The 23416-nt window shown below is 36.0% G+C and overlaps 1 protein-coding gene across 1 annotated transcript; it reads right to left on the minus strand.

Annotated features, from left to right (window-relative positions):
* Positions 1 to 7088: 7088 nt before the first annotated feature.
* On the minus strand, positions 7089 to 10331 carry LOC100982710 (olfactory receptor 4C11). The gene is given in 4 exon segments (XM_008964310.4): positions 7089 to 7320; positions 7322 to 8063; positions 8779 to 8939; positions 10174 to 10331. Coding segments are annotated over 2 exon segments (930 nt in total). The 5' UTR covers positions 8020 to 8063; positions 8779 to 8939; positions 10174 to 10331.
* Between the last annotated feature and the right edge of the window lie 13085 nt (positions 10332 to 23416).

The following is a 23416-nucleotide window of genomic DNA, read 5'->3' on the forward strand; positions in this document are numbered from 1 at the left end:
GGCTGCATAAATATCTTCTTTTGAGAAGTATCTGTTCATATCTTTGCCCACTTGTTGATGGGTTTTTTTTTTCTTGTAAATTTGTTTGAGTTCATTGTAGATTCTGGATATTAGCCCTTTGTCAGATGAGTAGGTTGCGAAAATTTTCTCCCATTCTGTTGGTTGCCTGTGTACTCTGATGGTAGTATCTTTTGCTGTGCAGAAGCTCTTGAGTTTAATTAGATTCCATTTGTCAATTTTGGCTTTTGTTGCCATTGCTTTTGTTGTTTTAGACATGAAGAGCTTGTCCATGCCTATGTACTGAATGATATTGCCTAGGTTTCCTCTAGGGTTTTTATGTTTTTAGGTCTAACATTTAAGTCTTTAATCCATCTTGAATTAATTTTTGTATACGGTGTAAGGAAGAGATCTAGTTTCAGCTTTCTACATATGGCTAGCCAGTTTTCCCAGCACCATTAATTAAATAGGGAATCCTTTGCCCATTTCTTGCTTTTGTCAGGTTTGTCCAAGATCAGATGGTTGTAGATATGCAGCATTATTTCTGAGGGCTCTGGTCTGTTTCATTGATCTATATCTCTGTTTCGGTACCAGTACCATGCTGTTTTGGTTACAGTAGCCTTGTATTATAGTTTGAAGTCAGGTAGCATGGGGCCTCCAGCTTTGTTCTTTTGGCTTCAGATTGACTTGGCAATGTGGGCTAGTTTTTGGTTCCATATGAACTTTAAAGTAGTTTTTTCCAGTTCTGTGAAGAAAGTCATTGGTAGCTTGATGGGGATGGCATTTAATCTATAAATTACCTTGGGCAGTATGGCCATTTTCACAATATTGATTCTTCCTACCTATGAGCATAGAATGCTCTTCCCTTTGTTTGTATCTTCTTTTATTTCATTAAGCAGTGGTTTGTAGTTCTCCTTGAAGAGGTCCTTCACATCCCTTGTAAGTTGGATCCCTAGGTATTTTATTCTCTTTGAAGCAATTGTGAATGGGAGTTCACTCATGATTTGGCTCTCTGTTTGTCTGTTATTGGTGTACAAGAATGTTTGTGATTTTTACACATTGATTTTGTATCCTGACACTTTGCTCAAGTTGCCTATCAGCTGAAGGAGATTTTGGGCTGAGATGATGGCGTTTTCTGGATATACAATCATGTCATCTGCAAACAAGAACAATTTGACTTCCTCTTTTCCTAATTGAATACCCTTTATTTCCTTCTCCTGCCTGATTGCCCTGACCAGAACTTCCAACACTATGTTCAATAGGAGTGGTGAGAGAGGGCATCCCTGTCTTGTGCCAGTTCTCAAAGGGAATGCTTCCAGTTTTTTCCCATTCAGTATGACATTGGCTGTGGGTTTGTCATAGATAGCTCTTATTATTTTGAGATATGTCCCATCAATACCTAATTTATTGAGAGTTTTTAGCATGAAGCGTTGTTGAATTTTGTCAAAGGCCTTTTCTGCATCTATTGAGATAATCATGTGGTTTTTGTCTTTGGTTCTGTTTATATGCTGGATTAGGTTTATTGATTTGTGTATGTTGAACGGGCCTTGCATCCTAGGGATGAAGCCCACTTGATCATGGTGGATAAGCTTTTTGATGTGCTGCTGGATTCTGTTTGCCAGTAGTTTATTGAGGATTTCTGCATCGATGTTCATCAGGGATATTGGTCTAAAATTCTCTTTTTTTGTTGTGTCTCTGCCAGGCTTTGGTATCAGCAGTATGCTGGCCTCACAAAATGAGTTAGGGAGGATTCCCTCTTTTTCTATTGATTGGAATAGCTTCAGAAGGAATGGTACCAGCTCCTCCTTGTACCGCTGGTAGAATTCGGCTGTGAATCCTTCTTGTCCTGGACTTTTTTTGGTTGGTAGGCTATTAATTATTGCCGCAATTTCAGAGCCTATTATTGGTCTATCCTAGCCAGTTGCGGGATAGAATCTGGTGTGAAGTTTGCTAAGCCCGTTGGAAAAGTGAAGTACTAGGGTGAGAGTGACCCGATTTTCCAGGTGCCATCTGTCACCTCTTTCTTTGACTAGGAAAGGGAATTCCCAGACCCCTTGTGCTTCCCAGGTGAGGCGATGCTTCACCCTGCTTCGGCTCATGCTCGGTGTGCTGCACCCACTGTCCTGCACCCACTTTCCAACAGTCCCCAGTGAGATGAACCCAGTACCTCAGTTGGAAATGCAGAAGTCACACATCTTCTGCATCGCTCATGCTGGGAGCTGTAGACTGGAGCTGTTCCTATTCGGCCATCTTGGCTCCACCCCCTGTGAATTTTTTTTAATTCTTGCTGTCTTCAGTATTCTTTGTCTTTGATAATTTGATGATGATTGTCTTGGTGAATTCCTCTTTCAGTTGAATTTGATTGGTGACAACTAACCTTCCTGCACCTGGATGATGTTGGCTTTCCCCAGATTTACAAAGTTTTATCTATTATTTTCTTAAATACGTTTTCTGGGTCTTTTGCTGTCTCTGCTTCATAAACTTTTTAAAGTATAAATAATAGTTTGTCAGATGATGTCCCATGATTCCTGTAGTCCTTCTTTATTTTTTTCATTCGTTTTTATTTTTGCTTTTCTAACTGGATAGTTTCAGATGTCTTATCTTTGAGTTCACTGATTTTTTTCTTTTTTTTCAAGACTGCTTTTGTAGCTTTCTATTGAATTTTTTTAATGTAGTTATTCTTTATCTCTAGGATTTTGATTTTCTTTTAAAATTGTTTCTATTTCTTTGTAAAATCTTTCATTTTGTTCATTGTTTTCCAAATTTTATTTAATTTTGTATTTATATTTTCTTAAAGTTCTCTGAACCTCTTTAAAAGGATTATTTTGAATTCTTTTGTCAGTTGTTTCACAGATCTCCACTTCTTCTGAGTCTATTATTGGAACTTTATTAGGTCTTTTCATGATGTTATGTTTACTTGACTTTTCATAATCTTTGTATTCTTAGATAGATACCAGTGCATTTGAGAAGATAACCACCTCTTCTACCTTTGGTGGTGACAAACCTTTATTATTTGTCTATTCTGGGTTCTGGATGAGCTGGCTGGTAGCAACTCCAGACAGGCAGACCATGGTGTTGGGTTATCTAGTTGTGCTGGATAATGTTTTGTCTTCTGAGGTTAGATGATACTGATGGCTATGCTTCATGGACTGATGAGATAACTCTGACACAAAATGGAGCTGCTGGTTGGCAATACAAACATCTCTGATTAGGCAGGGTGACAGGATGTCTCTCCTAGCTGCACCATGGTTGTTTGGAATCTGTAGTTTTGCAGAGCTGTGTGCTGGAATCTGAAACAGGGTGAGGTCTATGGGCTTGCTGCTAGGCCACACAGGTATGGCAGGGCCTAAGACTACGCTTGATATGTTTTTACTTGGGCTTGCCTCCCAGCCTAGGGTAGTCTTAAGCAGAGTACTGAGGCTTGGTCCACTTATGATGCAGCTGCTGGGGTTTAATGGGGGCAGACGCTCCCTCCATGGAGAACACTGACTTGCAGTTGGCTCCTGGGATGAGGAAGATGTGAAAATGTGGCTTTCCTCAGTTCTCTGGTCCAAAAGGGTTTCTCAGACTCACTCTCAAGTTCTGGAATGCTCATTATAGTATTTTTTTGCCTCTGGTTAGTTGCTAGTTGAATTTCTGTCAGCATCAGGGGAGTGAAGCTGGAGAACTCCTATTCTGCCATGCTGCTAACATTACTTTCCATGATCAACCTCTTTGTCTTTTCATTCTAACATTTTATTTACAATGTGTCTTTATAATGATATTTTTAGGTTCAACCTATTTGGAAAACTTTAAGCTTCTTCAATGTCAATTTTCATTTCCCTTTCTATGCAATGTATAAGAGTTCCTGTTGTCCCACATACTTGTCAACATTTGGTGTTGTTATTATTTTGAATTTTGGTCATTATAATAGGGGTGTAGTTGTATCTCATTGTTTTAATTCACAATTCCTTAATAACACATAGTGTTAAGCATATTTTTATATGCTTATCTACCCATATATATTCCTCTCTAATTTTACTTTGTTTTTACAACCCTGCTTCTCAATGGTGTCTTCTAAAAGTGTGTGTACAAACCATGGTAGAAAATAGATGGGAAGGCAAGGGAAAAGGAGGTTAAAGAGGAAAGAAAATTTCATTAAGTATTCAGTAGTCCAATCAATTAACCAAAAATTGTTCTTGTGGGACCTCAATATAAATAGATTTTCAATCATCTGTCTCTTGCACCATGTGTCAGCATTCAGGTGAAATGAAGAATAGAGAAGGAATCAGAAGAGTGAAAAGTAGAATACACTATTCCAGGTTGTGTGCTAATAACTATGTGTAAATGATAATCTAGAGTTTGTTCACCTCTTATCTCTCCTATTTTAAACCTCAGTTACATGCCAGAAACCAATTTTAATTGATATCCCTTTGCCCCACTTTATGATTACCCTCTTATATGTTCATTTCAGAAGGATACTCCTCTCTTTCCTTTACATACGGACTATTTAAAGTTGAAGATGCAAATGTGCAGATACCGGAGCATGTTCCATAAAGACTCCCTCCTTTTATTTTAAAGTGATACCAATATGCTTAAAATTCTGTTAGGTTTTTATTTAATCCTATTAAAACAAAACTTGACTGTATTATTTTCAGTTAAATTTTATTTCAAATTATAAATTACATTCTTTGAAAATAAAAGAAAAACGTTAATAAATATGGATGGTTTATATTAATAAAAAACATAGATTTAAATTAATTTTTTGAAAAATCTATTTTATTGTGAAAATGGTTCATATTAAATTTGTTATTTTTAAGCTCTTTATGAATATCATTTTCTTTAATTCTGTTGACAAGCCAATTAAATATAAACTATTTTAACTTTTGATTTACAGATAAAAATTAGGCCTAAGATTTCATATATTTTTCTTAAAGTTACAAAGCTTTAAATTGGTAAAGCCAGGATTTGGATTTATGTAGTGTGACTCTAGAGTGCTTAATACTTTAATCATTATATTCCACCACCCATCTTAAAGTTAAAATAAGTGCAATTCATAATCACTGCATCAACTTCCTTATACTTTTTATATTTTTGGCCATTTGAAAAGATGTTTGAATTAAGATTTTTTTTACCAACATAGGAGACATATAGAACTGAGTTAAAACCTTAATGCTGTTACTTCTCAGCAAGACAATCTCAAGGGACTAATTTGTTCAGTTCTCTCACCTTTAGATTTTTCACCTCGAAATTTTTCAATAGAAATACCAAACTTTGTATTATTTTAGTAGACACAAGTATAATAAAAACAAAGAGTTTGGACACATTTAAACACTACTTGTTCCTGAAATGAAGAGATAATCAGAATTCATACTTTTTCTTTTAGGTCAATCACTTTTGAAGGAGGATGGTCACTCCAAAATTACCCATTGAATGGATATGGTGTTGCAGAACTTTTAAAATATTTTATCTTTATTTTCCATTTTGATTTAACTAATAGTACTTCTACAATACACAAAACATTTCAATATTCTTCCCCTATATAGCTTCTTCTTATTCTATTTTCCAATCTTGATTTATTTATTTATATTTTAGTTTATTCGTTTTCTTTTTTTTTCCTGTGCCTGTGCTTACCCATATACCTTTTTCCTAACTTTTAATGTTCAATTATTTATCTGCAATGCAAATCAACATAAAAGCTTTTATATGGTATGTGTGTGCATATGTGTGTGTGTGTATGTACATGTGTTGTTGTAGTGAACTATACTAGATAAGTTAATAATGGAATCATTACATTTCCATTGTCTATTAAATATATGGCCTTTCTCGTGTATGACATGTCAACTTTGGGACACTACTTTGAAAACTAGAAACATTACATCACAGAAAACAAAATGAAGTGAGCACATTAAAAAACTCATGTTATTTAATTGAATTTATTTTAAATTTATATTTGACAGGAGAACATAATTTCAATTGGTAATATTTTTCATTAAATAATGATAAATAAGGTTAAAAATGAAATTGAATCTGTCAACAGTTATTAAAGATGTGGTACACTTATTACACTGAAACAGATGAATATTAAAAGTCCGTAATATGAATATCTAAAGTGCCGCTTTTTATCTGCTGTCCTCACTCTGGGAATGAAAATTCCATTGCCAATTCTAACTTGTGATTCTATGCAGCCCCAATTATTAGGACAGAATAAATAGAGAGGTAACTTCCTATAGCAGTAGTGGGTTCCCTGTTTAGGGAGAACCCACTAGAGACAAGTGTACTGAGTGTTTTCTGAATTCCTGTGATAATTTTATTTATTTCATTGACATCACCCAACTTTAAACACAATAGATCATACCATATTTGGTTTCAACCATGTTCTACACTTCTGCACTTCAGGCTCAGGAAATATGTTGTATCTCCAGTATATTAGCCTCTGACTCAAAAATACAGAACTTTTTAAATACAAAGTAGTGATAAAATGTAAATGGGCATCTTGATATACTGAGTTAGTTCCTTTGCCCTAGAAGTGTTCAGCAGGAAGCTTGATACCTTATTGCAAATGCATTAGGGAAGGAATTTGACATTTCTTTGTTGGTGCTCACAAATTTGAACACTTGTGATTGTATAAATGTCTTTCTTTTTATTAAACCAGAGTGTAGACAGAGTTGTGATGTAGAGTTCACAACCAGCAATGGCAGAATTGAGCTCTTAGGAAAAGGAAGAGCCAAATTGAAGATTTCAGGGAGTTTATCAGTCTGTGGTCAAAAGCACAGGAAAGAAGTAAGAAAATCAGATGCATTAGATTAGAGTGCATAGAGATAGTCAGGCTTACACTTTAGAAAATGCATGGCTGGAAAGGAAGATAATCTGAAAAGAAAAGACTACTGGTCAGTAATCACCTGAATTAATCTATACTCTACCTAGTTCTGGCACAAAAGACAATGTCTTGGTAGTCACAACTCCTGTTAACTAGAAAACATAGGAACCCACAAACTTAGATACGATGATATATTATTCCCACAGCATTCAGGTACTTTCCTATCTGCTATCTATACTTACTCTGTTAAATCATGATTTGACTGAAAAAGTAATCAGGTCAGGCCCTCAATTTATCCTTTGTTTTCTGAAATAATTTTGCCATGCCATAACTTTCTCATGGCATTTTTCACTTCTGCATTCCTCAGTGTGTAGATGAGTGGATTGAGAAAGGGTGTTCCAATAGTATAAAATACTGCCACCATCTTGTCCATGGGGAAAGTGGTCAGGGGACGTGTATATATGAATATACATGGGCCAAAGAATAAGATGACTACAGTTATGTGAGAAGTGCAAGCAGAGAGCCTTTTTCTTCCCTTTGGCACTGTGGTTTCTCAGTGAATGCAAGATGACAATATATGAAATTATCAAAATCATGAAACTACTTGAGCAAATTGCCCCACTGTTAGACACCAACAGCAGGTTGATCATGTAAGTGTCCATGCAGGCAAGTTTCAACAAGGGCTGCAAATCACAGCAATAATGATCAATCAAATAGGGTCCACAGAAAGGCAATCTTAAGGCCAGGATAATCTGGGCTGTAGAGTGTATAAAAGACCCTATCCAGGCAAGAACAATCAGGATGATGCAGACCTGCTGGCTCATGATGGTTGGGTAACGCAAGGGCTTACAGATGGCCACATAGTGATCAACAGCCATGAGAATGAGGACAAAGATCTCCATGCAGCCAAATAAATGTAGTGCAAAGACTTGTGTCATGCACTCATTGTAGGATATAATTTTCTTTTCAGAGAGAGCATCCACAATTAATCTAGGGGCTGTGGAAGTTGAAAAGCAAGAATCTGCAAAGGACAAATAAAATAGGAAGAAGTACATGGGGCTTCCTAGTGTCCGGCTGGACTTGATGGTCACAATAATGAGCACATTCCCCACCACAGTACCCATATAGAAAATTAAGAAGATTACAAACACTATTTTCTGCCTCAAGGGATCCTGTGTTAATCCTAACAGTGCGAATTCAGTCACACTGTTATTTTGCTGCATCGTTTCAGTTGATGTGAAGAAACCACAGATTAGAAATAGTTAATCTACAAAGGAAAAAAAAGAAATAAATTCTAAATTTAGAGGTCAAATACATATTCTTGCAATGAAATTGCAACTTTCCAATGGGTTATTATTGACAATTCTTTGTATTTTTTTCTGAGTAAAATGGAATTCATAGTAACTATTCAATATATTTACCAAACTATTATTATTATCTTTTTTTGAAACAGAATGTCACTCTGTCCTCTAGGCTGGACTGCAGTGGCATGACAAAATTACACATGAAAATAATACAATCAGAAATAGAAAAACAACTTGAAATCAAATGATTTTTCAAACAAAGTAAACATTAATTTAGGGGTTTGGTATGAGTAGGTGTCTTCTGAGCTGAATGTGTTCCTTTAGCTTATAGCCAAGAATAATAAATATTTTGTACTGTGTTGTGGTAACAGAGGAAAATGTACATGACTTACTACAATAGGCTTTCACATTATTTGAACCTGACAGTACCATTATAATATATTTACTTAGTAAATCTACTGATCATTCTAATGATGATTGTTTAAATACTTGAGAATACCTTCCTTAATAAAATTTACATGTATGTGGGTGAGTGTGTGCACACACACACACACATACACAGAGAAAGAGACAATAAACATAAAATTTTTGCAATGAGCAAAAAGTCAGTCATTCCAGTCCAACATGAGAATTATTTTAACCTCTTGCCTTGACTATCTTTATTTCCTTTTAATTTACCTCTGAAAATTTTCTAATTCTTTTCAGTTCCAAATTCATCCTTTATTATTCAACTTTGTACTCTTTGTTATACTGTGTTGTCCAAAGTTAAATTCTTCCATCTTTCCTTATTTTTCTTGGTTTTTCATAAAGTTTTCTTAAGAGACAAGTAGACACTGAGACTAAAATGAGGAAAAAAGTGGAAGAATAATTGACACATAAATCAGGACATTCTTTCAAATTTCAGGTTTACAGGTAAACATCAGTGATTTAGAAAATGAGATCTATGCGCTCCAAGTCAGGACTGAAACTTTCAATAGAATTTTTAGTTTGTATGTTCTTGTGAATCCCATATCCTGACTTCAAGAAAGAGAAGTTAAATATATAATGGGAATTAATATTTATTTGCATATTTCAAATATTGAACAAATTTTTCCATATACTTTTTCACATATATATTCCAAATAGCAACACAGTAAAAAATTAAAAGGGAAGTGCCAATATGATAAAATACATTTACAACACATATGCCAGACAAAAGCATAGCTTTTTAAAATGTAAATTGATTTCACAGATAAGTTTCTGAAAAATATGACACAAATGAACACTGGAAAAATAACCCATCTTAAAAGAGACTGTTCTCCTTATTATAAAGATTATGCCTCTGGAAAGATGCTCAATTTCATTCACAGTTAAATACCTTCAAGTTAAAATTCCAGTTAGATAATTTTCACCTATCTGGTTAATAAAGTAATCCTTTTGATAAATGTCTTAACAAATAGTCTTGACAAAGGTGTGGGAAACCGTCAACCCTATAAACTTTTGGTGGGAATGTCAGTGGGTGCAACCTTCTAGAAAGTGACTTCAGTATCTATTATATGACAACTGGATATAGATATTGATCCAGTTATTCCATTTCCTATAGACGCACTCATTCACAGAAACAAGGACAATCATTTTGCCTTTTTAGATGGTAGCAAGAGATAGGAAACAACTTTAGTGCCCATCAGAGGGGACATTAATGAATCAAGGATGATATTTTTATGCAAACATTAATAAGAATGAAGCAGATACAGATAGCTGTGTGTTTATATGCACACGCATGCACACACACACACACACAAAATTGTCCCTGACATACGGTGTAAATTGAAATGTAAGAGATTAATATTGCATGCTTAGAATTGTAACATTTTCCTTAACATCAGTACAATATATACTACACACACCTGCATATTTCTATACATGAATTATAGTAGAAGAGTATGAAAAAACTATAATGACTCTGAGCGGGGAAATTGCATTCTTGGCATTAGACATGGGAGAAAGAACTACATTAAAAAATATTCACTTTGGTAGTATTTGACAATGTGTCATAATAATGCTACATCAAAAATAATGTTTTAAAAGCTTTACCTTGGGAGATGGGTTGTTATTCACCTTGTGATGGCATATCCCTGAGCCATCACAACTGTCTTGTTGTAGACAGGAATTCTAGTGGTATTCTTAGGGCTACATTAAGCCTCACAAATTTGAGTAAGTCAGATATAGCAGTAGTGTTGAAACTCAGGGCTCTGTAAATACAACATATGCAGACACACTGTCACTAACTGGAGATTCACTTCCTGTATTGAAGGTTTGTGAAAGCTCTTTAGCAAACAGAAATAAAAAATTGTATTTGTCTTCTCTGAATTAAGTATTATAAAAAACCCACACACATGCATGTATCTCCAGAATAGACATGAATAAGCAGGAATAAATAGATACAAATAGACATCATTACACATTTTTATAGTACTATACATTAGAATGAAGCAACATAAGAAAGGGTATTTTTATCTGTTCACTGTTGAATTTCAGCATTTATAAAAAAGTAGGTTTTTGATATCTGTTGAATAAATCAAAGAATTAAGAGAAATTCTTATAGATCCAAATCATTAATGTTTTATACTATTTTATATTTAGCTGCATTAAGGAGAAGGAAGCCAGCATCCTACCATGGGCGACATCATCACCTTCATGGAGCACTTCCTGGAACACCTCAATAGATTTTATTTCTGTTTGTTTATTTATTTATTTAATTACTGCTCCTTGCAGAGCAGAGCTACCCTTAGGCAGTTTGCCCAGAGTAGGCTGTTTCTGTTTAATTATCTCCAACCCACTTCTACCAACAGCTCTTACCTGGTAGTGCCCATTTCCATCAAGAAATTCTGTGCATGATTTTTATTCCCATCTTTTTGCTTTAGATTGTAAAGCACTTCTAGAAAAGTCCTTGAATTTCCCCACCTCCCACCAGTGTCTTTTATATGTTAGTTCCTGGCTGTTGTATTGATCAGATCCACCTTCTCTGAATGTTAGATACGACTAAGTTATTCTCCTATACAGACCTTACCAGCTTTGATAAGAGAGTATGCTACATTAGGATGTTCAATTGCCCTCTTTTCTTCCCAATATAATTTGGAGGCTACTTATTCAAATTAGAATTTTAAAAGTGCTTATAAATTAATATATAACTATTCTGATACGAGGCTCTCTTTGGTCTCACAAAGAAGCTTACATCCCCATCTTAATGGTAGAAGGCAAACTAAATTGGCTCCAGATTCATCCAACACTTTCTGAAATCTACCCTCACTCAGGATTTTTGACTGGGAAAATTTTCTCTTTTGCCTTCCCAGGAGAAGTGCTTAATATGAATTATGCAAAATTTAAGAGTCTGGGGAAGGTCATCCCCTCAAGTGTCCCTTTTGGAACATGAGCCAGATGTGATAGATAACTTAATCTTCAATATGTCTTGGATTATGGAGAAAAGAGGTAGCCCGCTCTTGCAATTAGAGGTGTTAATTTGAGTGATAAATGACGTTTTTGACTAGAATTAAAAATGGTCGTCTATCATCCAAATCTTTGTTTCTCATACCATTCTCCAATAAAGTGATCAAGGCTTCTTGAAGAAATGTTTGATTCTAGATTTTTAACTGAGAGTGTACAAAATAAATGAGCATTTCATAGCGGTGGAAATACAGAAGTGCTAAAACATGCACACAAACGGTGATGGGGACACAAGAGTCAACTGAAACAGCCTATAACGGCCAAAGCTGTAAAAATTTTTAGCAACAAAATAAATAACACAGTATTGAAATATAACCTTAATTGTAAAATATATACAGAAAAGTTCACATTTATAAATAATTGAATACATAGTTAAATAAAATAGAATTAGAGGATAACTACCTTTCATTTATTTTTTAGTTGATATGTAATAATTATATTTATTGGATATGAAGTGATATTTCCATATGTCTTTACAATGTTTAGTAATAAAATCAGGGTAATTAATATGTCCATCACCTCAGATATTTATTTTTAATTTTTAAAATTTTAATTTTTACTTATTTTTATTTTTGTGGGTACATAATAGGTATATTATATGGTTTGTCTGTGTTCTCACCTAAATCTTATCTTCCATTTTAGCTCCCATAATCCCCATGTGTCGTGGGAGGGACCCAGTGAGAGGTAATTGAATCATGCGGGTGGGTTTTTTCCGTGCTGTTCTCATAGTAGTGAATAAGTCTCACAAGATCTTATGGTTTTATAAAGGGCAGTTTCCCTGCACAAGCTCTCTCTTACCTGCCACCATGTAAGACATTCTGTTGCTACCGCCTCCCCTTTCACCATGACTGTGAGGCCTCACCAGCCATGTGGAATTGTGAGCCCATTAAACTTCTTTTTCTTCAATAAACTACCTAGTCTTGGGTATGTCTTTATTAGCAGTGTGAGAATGGACTAACACTATATATATATATATATATATATATATATATATATATATATGGAGTATATGAGACATTTTGATGCAGGCATGCAATGTGAAATAAGCAGCACATCAGGGAAAATGGGATATTCATCCCCTCAAGTATTTGTTCTTTGAGATGCAAATAATCCAGTTATACTCTTTAAGTTATTTTGAAATATACAATTAAATTATTATTGACTATAGTCAACCTGTTGTGCTATCGAATAGTAAGTCTTATTCATTATAACTCTTTTTTTGTACCCAATGACCATCCTCACCTCCAGTTTCTGGTAATTGTCCTTCTACCCAAATGTCCATGAGTTCAATTCTTTTGACTTTTAGATCCCACAAATAAGTGAGAACGTGGTGTTTGTCTTTCTGTGTCTGGCTTATTTCACTTAACATAATGATCTCCCATTCCATTCATGTTGTTGCAAATGACTGGATCTCATTTATTTTTATGGCTGAATAGTATATACACCACATTTTCTTTATCTATTCATGTGTTGATGGACATTTCGGTTGCTTTCAAATCTTAACTGTTGGAAACAGTGCCACAACAAACATAGGAGTCCAGATACTTCTTTGATACACTAATTTCCTTTCTTTGGGGTATATGCCCAGCAGTAGGATTGCTGGTTCACATATTAGCTCAATTTTTAGTTTTTGAATAACTCTAAACTGTTCTTCATGTGGTTGTACTAATGTACATTCACATCTACAGCATACAAGGTTTCCCTTTTCTCCACATCCTCGCCAGCATTTGTTATTGCCTGTCTTTTGTATATAAGCCATTCTAACTTGGGTGAGATGATGATATCTCATTGTAGTTTTGATTTGCATTTTTCTGATGATCAGTGATGTTGGGCATTTTTGTTTTTTTGAGATGGAGTTTCACTCTTGTTGCCCAGGCTGGAGTCCAATGGCGCAATCTTGGCTCACTGCAACCTCCGCCTCACAGGTTCAAGTGATTCTACCATTAAAGTGAAAATAAGGCAGTTATAAGGGCAACTTTCACTTAATATAAAACTTCTGAATATTCCACTGATTTTGTACTTTACAATTTTACTACTTCCTTTCCTCATTTATGATTTGAACTATAAGACAAATTGAGAAAATATGTTCAGCAAAACATGTTTTTGTTTTGTTTTCATTTTCTGCTTATTATCCTCTAAGCAGAATCATAAAATATGTGTTTTAATGACAACAATTGTCCCCACCTGACTGTGTTTACATGTCCCTTTTACCTCTGCTAACAGTAGTGACCATTTGTAGCATGTTCCCTCAGAATACAGGATGGGATTTTTAAAATGTATTATGGATTAAGCATCTATGATGATCTGGAAAACAAGCCAGAATCCTGACTTAAGGAATGCACATTTTGCTAAAACAAAAGAAAAACTGCAAAATGATTTGAAATCAAGGATGCTAAATGATTAGAATTAGACCAATAGAAATACTATACATTTCTATTAACTATAAGAAATATCCACATAAATATTCAGTAATACAATTTGGGTCTTCTGGTAATCTGTCACTTTGCATTTTCTTTTCTTTTCTGTAGAGCTGAGGACTCAAAATACTTCTTCTTATGGCTGTCCTACATGACACCCCGTTTTGCTTTGCTCTCAAGCCTGGGATACACCTCAGACTAAGTGAGAATCAGGATATGCATACCAAATGGAATTACTTTTTGATCCAGAGAAAAACTGAATTTTCTGGATCTGAGACTTCTTTATTGAAAATTAGAAGTTTGGATATATTGAGCAATTCCCAGATTAATTTGTTCACCAATCCACTTCTCTGATGGTTATCTTTAAATCAGTTTGTTTTAGGTAAATAAATCTATCTGTAAAATAAACAATATGGTATCTTGTAAACAAGGACAGCATCAGTTGTAATAAAGTAAGGAGACCAACAACTTCTTGATCCCCACCCCAAATGCCCCAACGTATTGTAACTGTCATTTTACTGTCTACTTTTATGAAATCATCTCTTTTAGATTCCATATATGAGTGAGATCACGCAGTACTTATCTTTCCTGTTTTATTTCACTTAACATAATGTCTTCCAGGTTCATCCATGTTGTCACAAATGATAGGATTCTGAGAGGGTGAATGTTCAGTGCTCTCCCCACATGATAACTACATGAGGTAATGCATATGTTAATTAGCCAGATTTATCATTCCACTTTGTATGTATACTACAAAACATCATGTTGTATGCTATAAATACAGCAGTTCCTCTGTATCTGTGGGGTATCGGTTCCAGAACCTCCCATGGAAGACCAAAATCAGACAATGCTTGAGTTCTTGTCATAAAATGGCATAGTATTTGACATAACAGCTGCATATTCTCCCTTATACTTTAAATCATCTTTAGATTACTTATAATACCTAATAAAATGTAAACGCTGTGTAAATAATTGTTATATTATACTGGTTAGAGAAGAGCAAGACAAAAGTCTATAACGTGTTCAGTACAGATGCAAATTTTTTTGGAGTATTTTCCATCCATGGTTGGATTGAGTCCATGGATGCAGAACCCATGAATGTGGGGGGCTTACTACACATATAGATGTATCTGCCAACTTAAAACATAATAATAAATTTGAAAAAAAAAACAGTAAGAAGAAAATTGGTCAATGACCCCCAAATTACTAAAATCTTTTTAGGTACAGTTAACTGCTAAGCATTAGAAGTCTGATAATTATTATTTTGAAGTGTGTGTGCACGTGTGTGCATGTGTGTGTGTGTGTGTGTGTTAGTCTTATTGCAATGCTAAAGTTATAGTGGGAAGAAATCGAGATTTTTCTCCTTGGTGAAATTAGACTTGAATTATAATTGAAAATAGAATTGGTTTCTCACAATGTGGACAATATTTAAATGCCATATCAATGACCTATTTACCATCTAAAATGGTTGTAAAGACACAGTTTTTAAATTCCTGAAGTGCTGCATTTGATGATTTCTAAATAAGTTTGCTACAAAAGCACTCTGAGTTTTCTAGATGGTAATATGGGATGCCCAGATGTGGTGGCAACATCTGATACAGAATAAGGTAGAAGTACTGATGGTTTGTTTTCATCCTCATGGGGTGTCAGTTAATTCCTCGTCACTGGGTAAAACAGCTCCTGGAAGTGTCTCTCTCTATTCTGCACTCTTTTTCCCCTGCATAAAATATGCCTTCTCAAATAAAGTAAACCTGTTACTATTAGCATGTGCCAGGAGCTGGGAAATTTGTTAAATAATTTTATTTACTCCTGAAAACCATTCTAGAAGCCTTTACCATGTTTTATAGATGAGGAAACTGAGGATTGTAGAGATTATGGAGATCTCCAAGTCCTTATATCTGGTGAAGAGTGGTCAGAAGTTAAATCTAGTGCCCTTTCCACTACGACAGAGTAGATCCCCAGGTTAACCTTTCTACCTGGCCTTTGTTTTCATGTAAAAAATTTGTTATAAAAATACAGTTTCAAGATGAAGAATAAACTGAATGTATAAGACTACTATGAGTGAAAGGGTCTAAAACACAAAACTCTATGTTTCTAAGTATTATGATTTCAAAAACAGACATAAAATCCAATTCAAGAAATGAAATAATAACCTTAGAATTGCAAGTGTCAGGCTGAGCCATACACAGCACCACCTCAGTTTCCCGGTCTGCACTACCTCACCCTCCTCTAGACAAAATAATATAACAATGGTAAGTCCAGTTACCAATGTGAGTCTCAGCCTAAAGGTTTCCTAATAAAAACAATACCCAAACACTAAATTCCCAGCATTTGTTCCAGCACTGAGAATCCCCTTCCAGAAAACAGGCCAATAATCGTGAGTTAATCTTAGAAGGGAGGGGCTCAGGCAGGTCCCATCAGTCTACTTTTAAAAGAATTACTCTCAGAACATAGGCCAATACTCCTTGTCAAGTAATAGGGGGAAAATGGAGAGACAAAACCCAGGTGTTAGAAAAAGCTGAGTCTAGGCCAGGAGTGGTGGCTCACATCTATAATCCTAGCACTTGGAGAGGCCAAGGTGGGCAGATTGCTTGAGCTCAGGAGTTTGAGACCAGCCTGGACAACATGGCGAAACCCATCTCTGCAAAATCTACAAAAATTAGCCGGCCATGGTGGCACATGCCTGTAATCCCAGCTACCCAGCTACTTGAGAGGCTGAGGCAGGAGAGTTGCTTAAACCCAGGAGGCAGAGGTTGCAGTGAGCCGAGATCATGCCACTGCACTCCAGCCTGGGCAACAATGGGATACTCTGTCTCAAAAAAAAATTTTAAAAAAAAGATAAACAAAAAAAAATTGCTGAGCCTAAACAGTTTACTGTTTTTGATTGGGAAAGAAAAAAGAAAAAGTCCTGATGTAAAAATTATCTGCAAAGGCTATCAATTTTGGATAAATCAGAACATGGCTGTAATCTACTTACATTTCTCTCTGTGTTCTAATTCGCACCCAAAAGAGACTACAATGAGCTGTCATGGAGAAATATTTACATGCTGTTTAATAGTTGATGTAATAAATAATTCACATTTTAAACTCAATTGGCTATTATCCCTGTTGGCTAGATTGAGACATTGTTAATTATCAAAAACAGGAAACAATCTAAATATAATTCATACTTAGTTGTAGAGTGCACTCAGCCCATCAGCGATGTGTCTGGACACAGAAAGTGTGACACCTTCCCTGTCTCCCTCTGCCTCCTTTTTGTTGCAGAATTATAGAAATTGAAATATGTGTCTGTGAGACTGAGGGCTTAAGAACATAGACTCTGGCCTTTTTCCTGAATGAGACAGAGAGACTTGGTCCAAAGCCTTGTTTTCCCATTACTACCTGTGTGGTCTTGGAATAATCAGCAAATCACTCTGTGCTTCATTTTTCTCATCTGCAAAATGAATTCTTCTACCTACTTCATAAGGTTGTTGTGATGATTAAATTAAATATAATGTTCCTAAAGACAGTACTTAGCAAACAGTAGGTGAGTAATAGATGGTTGTGGAAGTGGCTAGTTAGGATCACTGATTCCCTTCCCCCTAGAGTTAGAGATGTGATGCCTACTGACAGAAAAAAGGGAAGGTCCTGTGGATAAAATAACTTACTGGGTAGAACATTATTATGTTGACTCTTTGTTCTCACTCAGTCCAGTAAACTTCAGATTCTGTAAACAAAATAAATGCGTTGTTTGTTTACTTGGTCTTCAAATATTATTCATATGGAGCATAGTATATGACAGAACAAAGTGGAAATACAGAGGTGAGATGGGTTAAATTGTGTTTCTAAAGGATGTGTTGAATTTCTCACCCCCAGTACCTTTAAGTGAGATGTTATTTGGAAATACGCCCTTTGCAGATATAATCAAGTTAAAATGAGGTCATACTGCAATAGAGTGGGCCTTTAATCCCATAATACTGGTGTTTTGTTTATTTGTTTTTTCTTTGCAAAAGCAAGTTTATTAAGAAAGTAAACAAACAAAAGAATGGCTACTCCATAGGCAGAGCAGCCAAGACTGGCATTCTTATAAGAGGAAAAGAGGCAAAGAGACACATATACACGAATAGAGACAGCCATGGGTAGACAGATGCAGACATGAGAGTGATGCTGCCATAGAAGCAAGGTACATCTGGGGCTTCCAGAAGCTGCAGAGGCAAGGAAGAATCCTCCCCAGAGGCTTAGGAGGAGCACAGTCCTGCTCACACCTTGATTTTGGACTTGCCACCTCTAGAACTGCAAGACAATACATTTCTGTTGTTTTCAGCCACCCAGTTTGTGGTGCTTTGTTATGGCAGCCTAGAAAACTAATACAGAGATTAGAATATAAGATAAAGACAACCCTGGCCTTCCAAGAGCTTGAAACCTGGGTGAAAGGTGTACACAGAAAAGAAACTCACATTACAAGGCTGAATTAACCAAATGATGAATATTGGTAACAAGTGACATGTAGCAGGGTAAACAAGGAAGTTTGAGGACACAGAATTCAAGTACTCCTAACAGAACCGGAGAAAAACCATGGAGGAGGCCACATCTGCACTGTCCTGAGTGCTGAGCAGGATTTCAGGAGAGAGAAGGCAGAGATGCTGGACACGCCAGCACAGGTGGATGAGTGTGCATGGACACTCTGAGCAGGGCTAGTTCCTGAGCTGGTTGCGGCAGAGCATGGGGCACTGAAAGGCAGACACTGGCCCAGAAACTCTTTCTGTAGAGCTTCTAGTAAGCCTCATGAGCCACCCTGGACCACATCTTCATCAAGTCCCAGATGTCTACATGCCCATTTGGTTTCTTTTCAGCTCATATAGTTTCCTAATTATTCTAGTTAATAGTCCACTAACTTAAATTCCCAGTTTCTATCTCTCTGGATAATATTCAGGTATCAATAAGACTAAACGTGTAATCCATTAGAAGTGAAGATTTATCTGAGCAGTCACAGGCAACATGGAAGAGTAGGACCCTGGGGGACAGGCAGGAATGTCTCTCTCCACCCTAAGAGGGTAAGCACTTACCCAAAGCTTCAGCATAAGATGAAAACAGATGGTTTTCACACTTTCAAAAACACACAAACCAGTGAAAAAAATATTTGCAACCATGTACTTTATATTCCTCTTGGAATTCACAGTTGGAGTCAGTTTCATATTTCTTAAAATAGGCCTCACAATTCTCCAGTCTGATTATCTTGGATCTAAGAAAATGAAACAAGTTATTAGGATACAGATTATTAAAAAAGTAAAGAGGTTACTCACTTTTTAGGTCTTCATCATGAAAAGATAAAGAAAAAGACAATCAGAAAGACTCATTCATTTGGGAAATAAACATCTTCCCCAAAGACAAAAGCCAGAGAAACCTGAGTATATATATATTTTTTTTCAAGGGAGTGGTTGTGAAAAAAGGGAGGAGGGCTAACAAAATATTATTTATAAAACACTGGAATGAGAATCCAAAAATCTAATTTCTAGGCCCTACTGTGTAACTGATTGGCTTTGTGACATTAAGTAAGTTCTCTTCCCTGAGATCTTGATAACCCATTTCTTTAAGTCACTATATATATATATTCAGATAGACAGATGATAGATAGATGATAGATAGATAGATAGATAGATAGATAGATAGATAGATAGATGATAGATAGATGACAGATAGATAGATAGATAGATAGATAGATAGATAGATAGATAGATATTAGGTCAGTGCAAAAGTAATAGCAGTTTTTGTATTGTTGGAATTAGCCATTGAATTGGAATTCATTCTTAAATAAATGTGGTTATGTTATACATTATTTTAATGCACATTTCTTGATTTTTTTTGCTGATGACTTATTACTTGCTGTTTATTTTATGTTTATTTTAGACTATGGAAAATGATGTTGGACAAAAAGCAAAACTGAGTGATTTTCTTATTCGAGTCAAAATGGGTCATAAAGCAGCGGTGACAACTCACAACATCAACAAAGCATTTGGCACAGGAACTGCTAATGAACATAAAGGGAAGTGGTGGTTCAAGAAGTTGTTCAAAGGAGATGAGAGCCTTGAAGATGAGGAGCAGTCATGGAGGCTGATCCTCTTACAACTGCAGGAGAAATTGCTGAAGAACTCAACATCAACCATTCTATGATTGTTTGGCATTTGAAGGAAATTGGAAAGGTGAAAAACTCGATAAGTGGGGGCCTCATGAGCTGACCAAAAATCAAAATAATCGTCATTTGAAGTGTCATCTTCTCTTATTCTACACAACAACGAGCAATTTTTTGATCAGATTGTGTCGTGTAATGGAAAGTGGATTTTATACAACAGTCAGCAACAACCAGCTCAGTGGTTAGACTGAGAAGAAGCTCCAAAGCACTTCCCAAAGCCAAACTTGCACCAAAAAAGGTCATGGTCACTGTTTGGTCTTGCCAGTGTGATCCACGACAGCTTTCTGAATCCCAGCGAAACCATTACATCTGAGAAGTATGCCCAGCAAATTGATGAGATGCACTGAAAACTGCAATGCCTGCAGCCGGCATTGGTCAACAGAAAGGGCCCGATTCTTTTCCAGGACAACCCTCGACGGCAAGTCCCATAACCAACGCTTGAAAAGTTGAACGAATTTGGCTACAAAGTTTTGCCTCATCCACCATATTCACCTGACCTCTTGCCAACCGACGACCACCGATTTCAAGCATATTGACAACTTTTTGCAGGGAAAATCCTTCTGCAGCAAGCAGGATGCAGATAATGCTTTCCAAGGGTTTGTCGAAACCTGAAGCACAGATCTTTATGCTACAGGAATAAACAAACTAATTTTTCATTGTCAAAAATGTGTTGATTGTAATGGTTCCTACTGTGATTAATAAAGATGTGTTTGACAGGAACAGAAAATCAAACACCGCATGTTCTAACTCATAACTGGGAGTTGAACAATGAGAACACATGGACACAAGAAGGGGAACATCACACACAGGGGCCTACGGGGGGTGGGGGGCAAGGGGAGGGAAAGCATTGGGACAAATACGTAATGCATGCAGGGCTTGAAACGTAGATGATGGGTTGATGGGTGCAGCAAACCACCATGGCGCATGTATACCTATGTAACAAACCTGCATGTTCTGCACATGTATCCCAGAACTTAAAGTATAATACTAATACTGCTACTACTAATAATAAAAAGATGTGTTTGAGCCCAGTCATAATGATTTAAAATTCATGATCTGAAACTGCAATTACTTTTGCACCAATAATATATATATATATTACATAATATATTTATGCATGTTATTTATATATATAATCAAAACTAAGTTCATTAAATACATATAAAAATAAACTTATATGACAGCAATACCCTATAAAGGCACTAAAAGGGATGAAATGTCCAGAGAAATATTTATTTATTTACCAAACGGGGTGGTAGGTTTTTCTTTTGTTAGTGTAAATCTGAAAAGTTATTTCTCCTCCCTTACATAACACAGACTTCCAAGTTAGTCAAGTTAGTCATTTAAAAACATTTATTTATTTAAACTTTTATTTTAGTTTCAAGAGTACATGTACAGATTTGTTACAGAGGTAAATTGCATGTTTTGGGGGTTTGGAGTAGAGATTATCTCATCTCTCAGGTAATCAGCACAGTACCCAGTAGGTATTTTTTTGATTCTCACCTTCCTGCCACCCTCCATCCTCAGATAGTCCCTGGTGTCTGTTGTTCCCTTGTCTGAGTCCATGTGTACTCAATGTGTAGCTCCCATTTATAAGTGAGAATATGTGGTATTTTGTTTTCTATTCTTGTGTTAGTTTGCTTGGGATAATGGACTCCAGATCCATCCATGCTGCTGTAAAGAACACAACCTCACTCTTTTTTATGGCTGCATAGTGCTCCATGTATATGTACCACATTTTCTCTATGCAGTCTATTGTTGATGGGCATTTGGGTTGCCTCCATATCTTTTTTATTGTGAACAGTGCTATGATGAACATACACGTGCATGTGTCTTTATGGCAGAACAATTTATATTCCTTTGGGTATACACCCAATATGGGATTGCTGGGTTGAATGTCAATTCTGCTATAAGTTCTTTGAAAAAATGCTAAAATGCTTTCTACAATTACTGACCTAAGTTACATTCCCACCAGCAGCATGTAAATGTTCTCTTTTCTCTGCAACCTTGCCATCATGCTATTTTTTGACTTTTTAATAGCAGCCATTCTGACTTCGGTAAGACGCTGTCTTATCATGGTTTTAATTTGCCTTTCTCTAATAATTAGTGATGTTGTGCATTGTTTCATATGCTTGTTGGCCAAATGTCTGTCTTTTTTTTAAGTGTCTGTTCATGTTCATTGCCCATTTTTTAATGCAGTTGTTTGTTTTCTGCTTGTTAATTTGTTTCTTTTTTTTCATAGAATAAATTTTAGTCTTTTATTTATTTATTTTTCTTTTTCTTTTTTTATTATACTTTAAGTTTTCAGGTACATGTGCACAACGTGCAGGTTTGTAACATATGTATACATGTGCCATGTTGGTGTGCTGCACCCACTAACTCATCATTTAACATTAGGTATAGCTCCTAATGCTACCCCTCCCACCTCCCCCTACCCCACAACAGACCAGGTGGCTGATGTTCCCCTTCCTTTGTCCATGTGTTCTCATTGTTCAATTCCCACCTATGAGTGAGAACATGAGGTGTTTGTTTTTTTGTCCTTGTGATAGTTTGCCGAGAATGATGGTTTCCAGCTTCATCCACGTCCCTACAAAGGACATGAACTCATCATTTTTTATGGCTGCATAGTATTCCATGGTGTATATGTGCCACATTTTCTTAATTCAGTCTATCATTGTTGGACATTTGGGTTGGTTCCAAGTCTTTGCTATTGTGAATAGTGCTGCAATAAACATACATGTGCATATGTCTTTATAGCAGCATGTTTCATAATCCTTTGGGTATATAGCCAGTAATGGGATGGCTGGGTCAAGTGGTATTTCTAGTTCTAGATCCCTGAGGAATCGCCACACTGACTTCCACAATGGTTGAACTAGTCTACAGTCCCACCAACAGTGTAAAATTGTTCCTATTTTTCCAAATCCTCTCCAGCACATGTTGCTTCCAGACTCTTTAATGATTGCCATTCTAACTGGTGTGAGATGGTATCTCATAGTGGTTTTGATTTGCATTTCTCTGATGGCCAGTGATGATGAGCATTTTTTCCTGTGTCTTTTGGCTGCATAAATGTCTTCTTTTGAGGAGTGTCTGTTCATATCCTTCACCTACTTTTTGATGGGGTTGTTTGTTTTTTTCTTGTAAATTTGTTGGAGTTCCTTGTAGATTCTGGGTATTAGCCCTTTGTCAGATGAGTAGATTGCAAAAATTTTCTCCCATTTTGCAGGTTGCCTGTTCACTCTGATGGTAG

The sequence above is a fragment of the Pan paniscus genome, chromosome 9 (genome assembly GCF_029289425.2).
Source record: "Pan paniscus chromosome 9, NHGRI_mPanPan1-v2.0_pri, whole genome shotgun sequence".
NCBI lineage: Eukaryota > Metazoa > Chordata > Mammalia > Primates > Hominidae > Pan > Pan paniscus.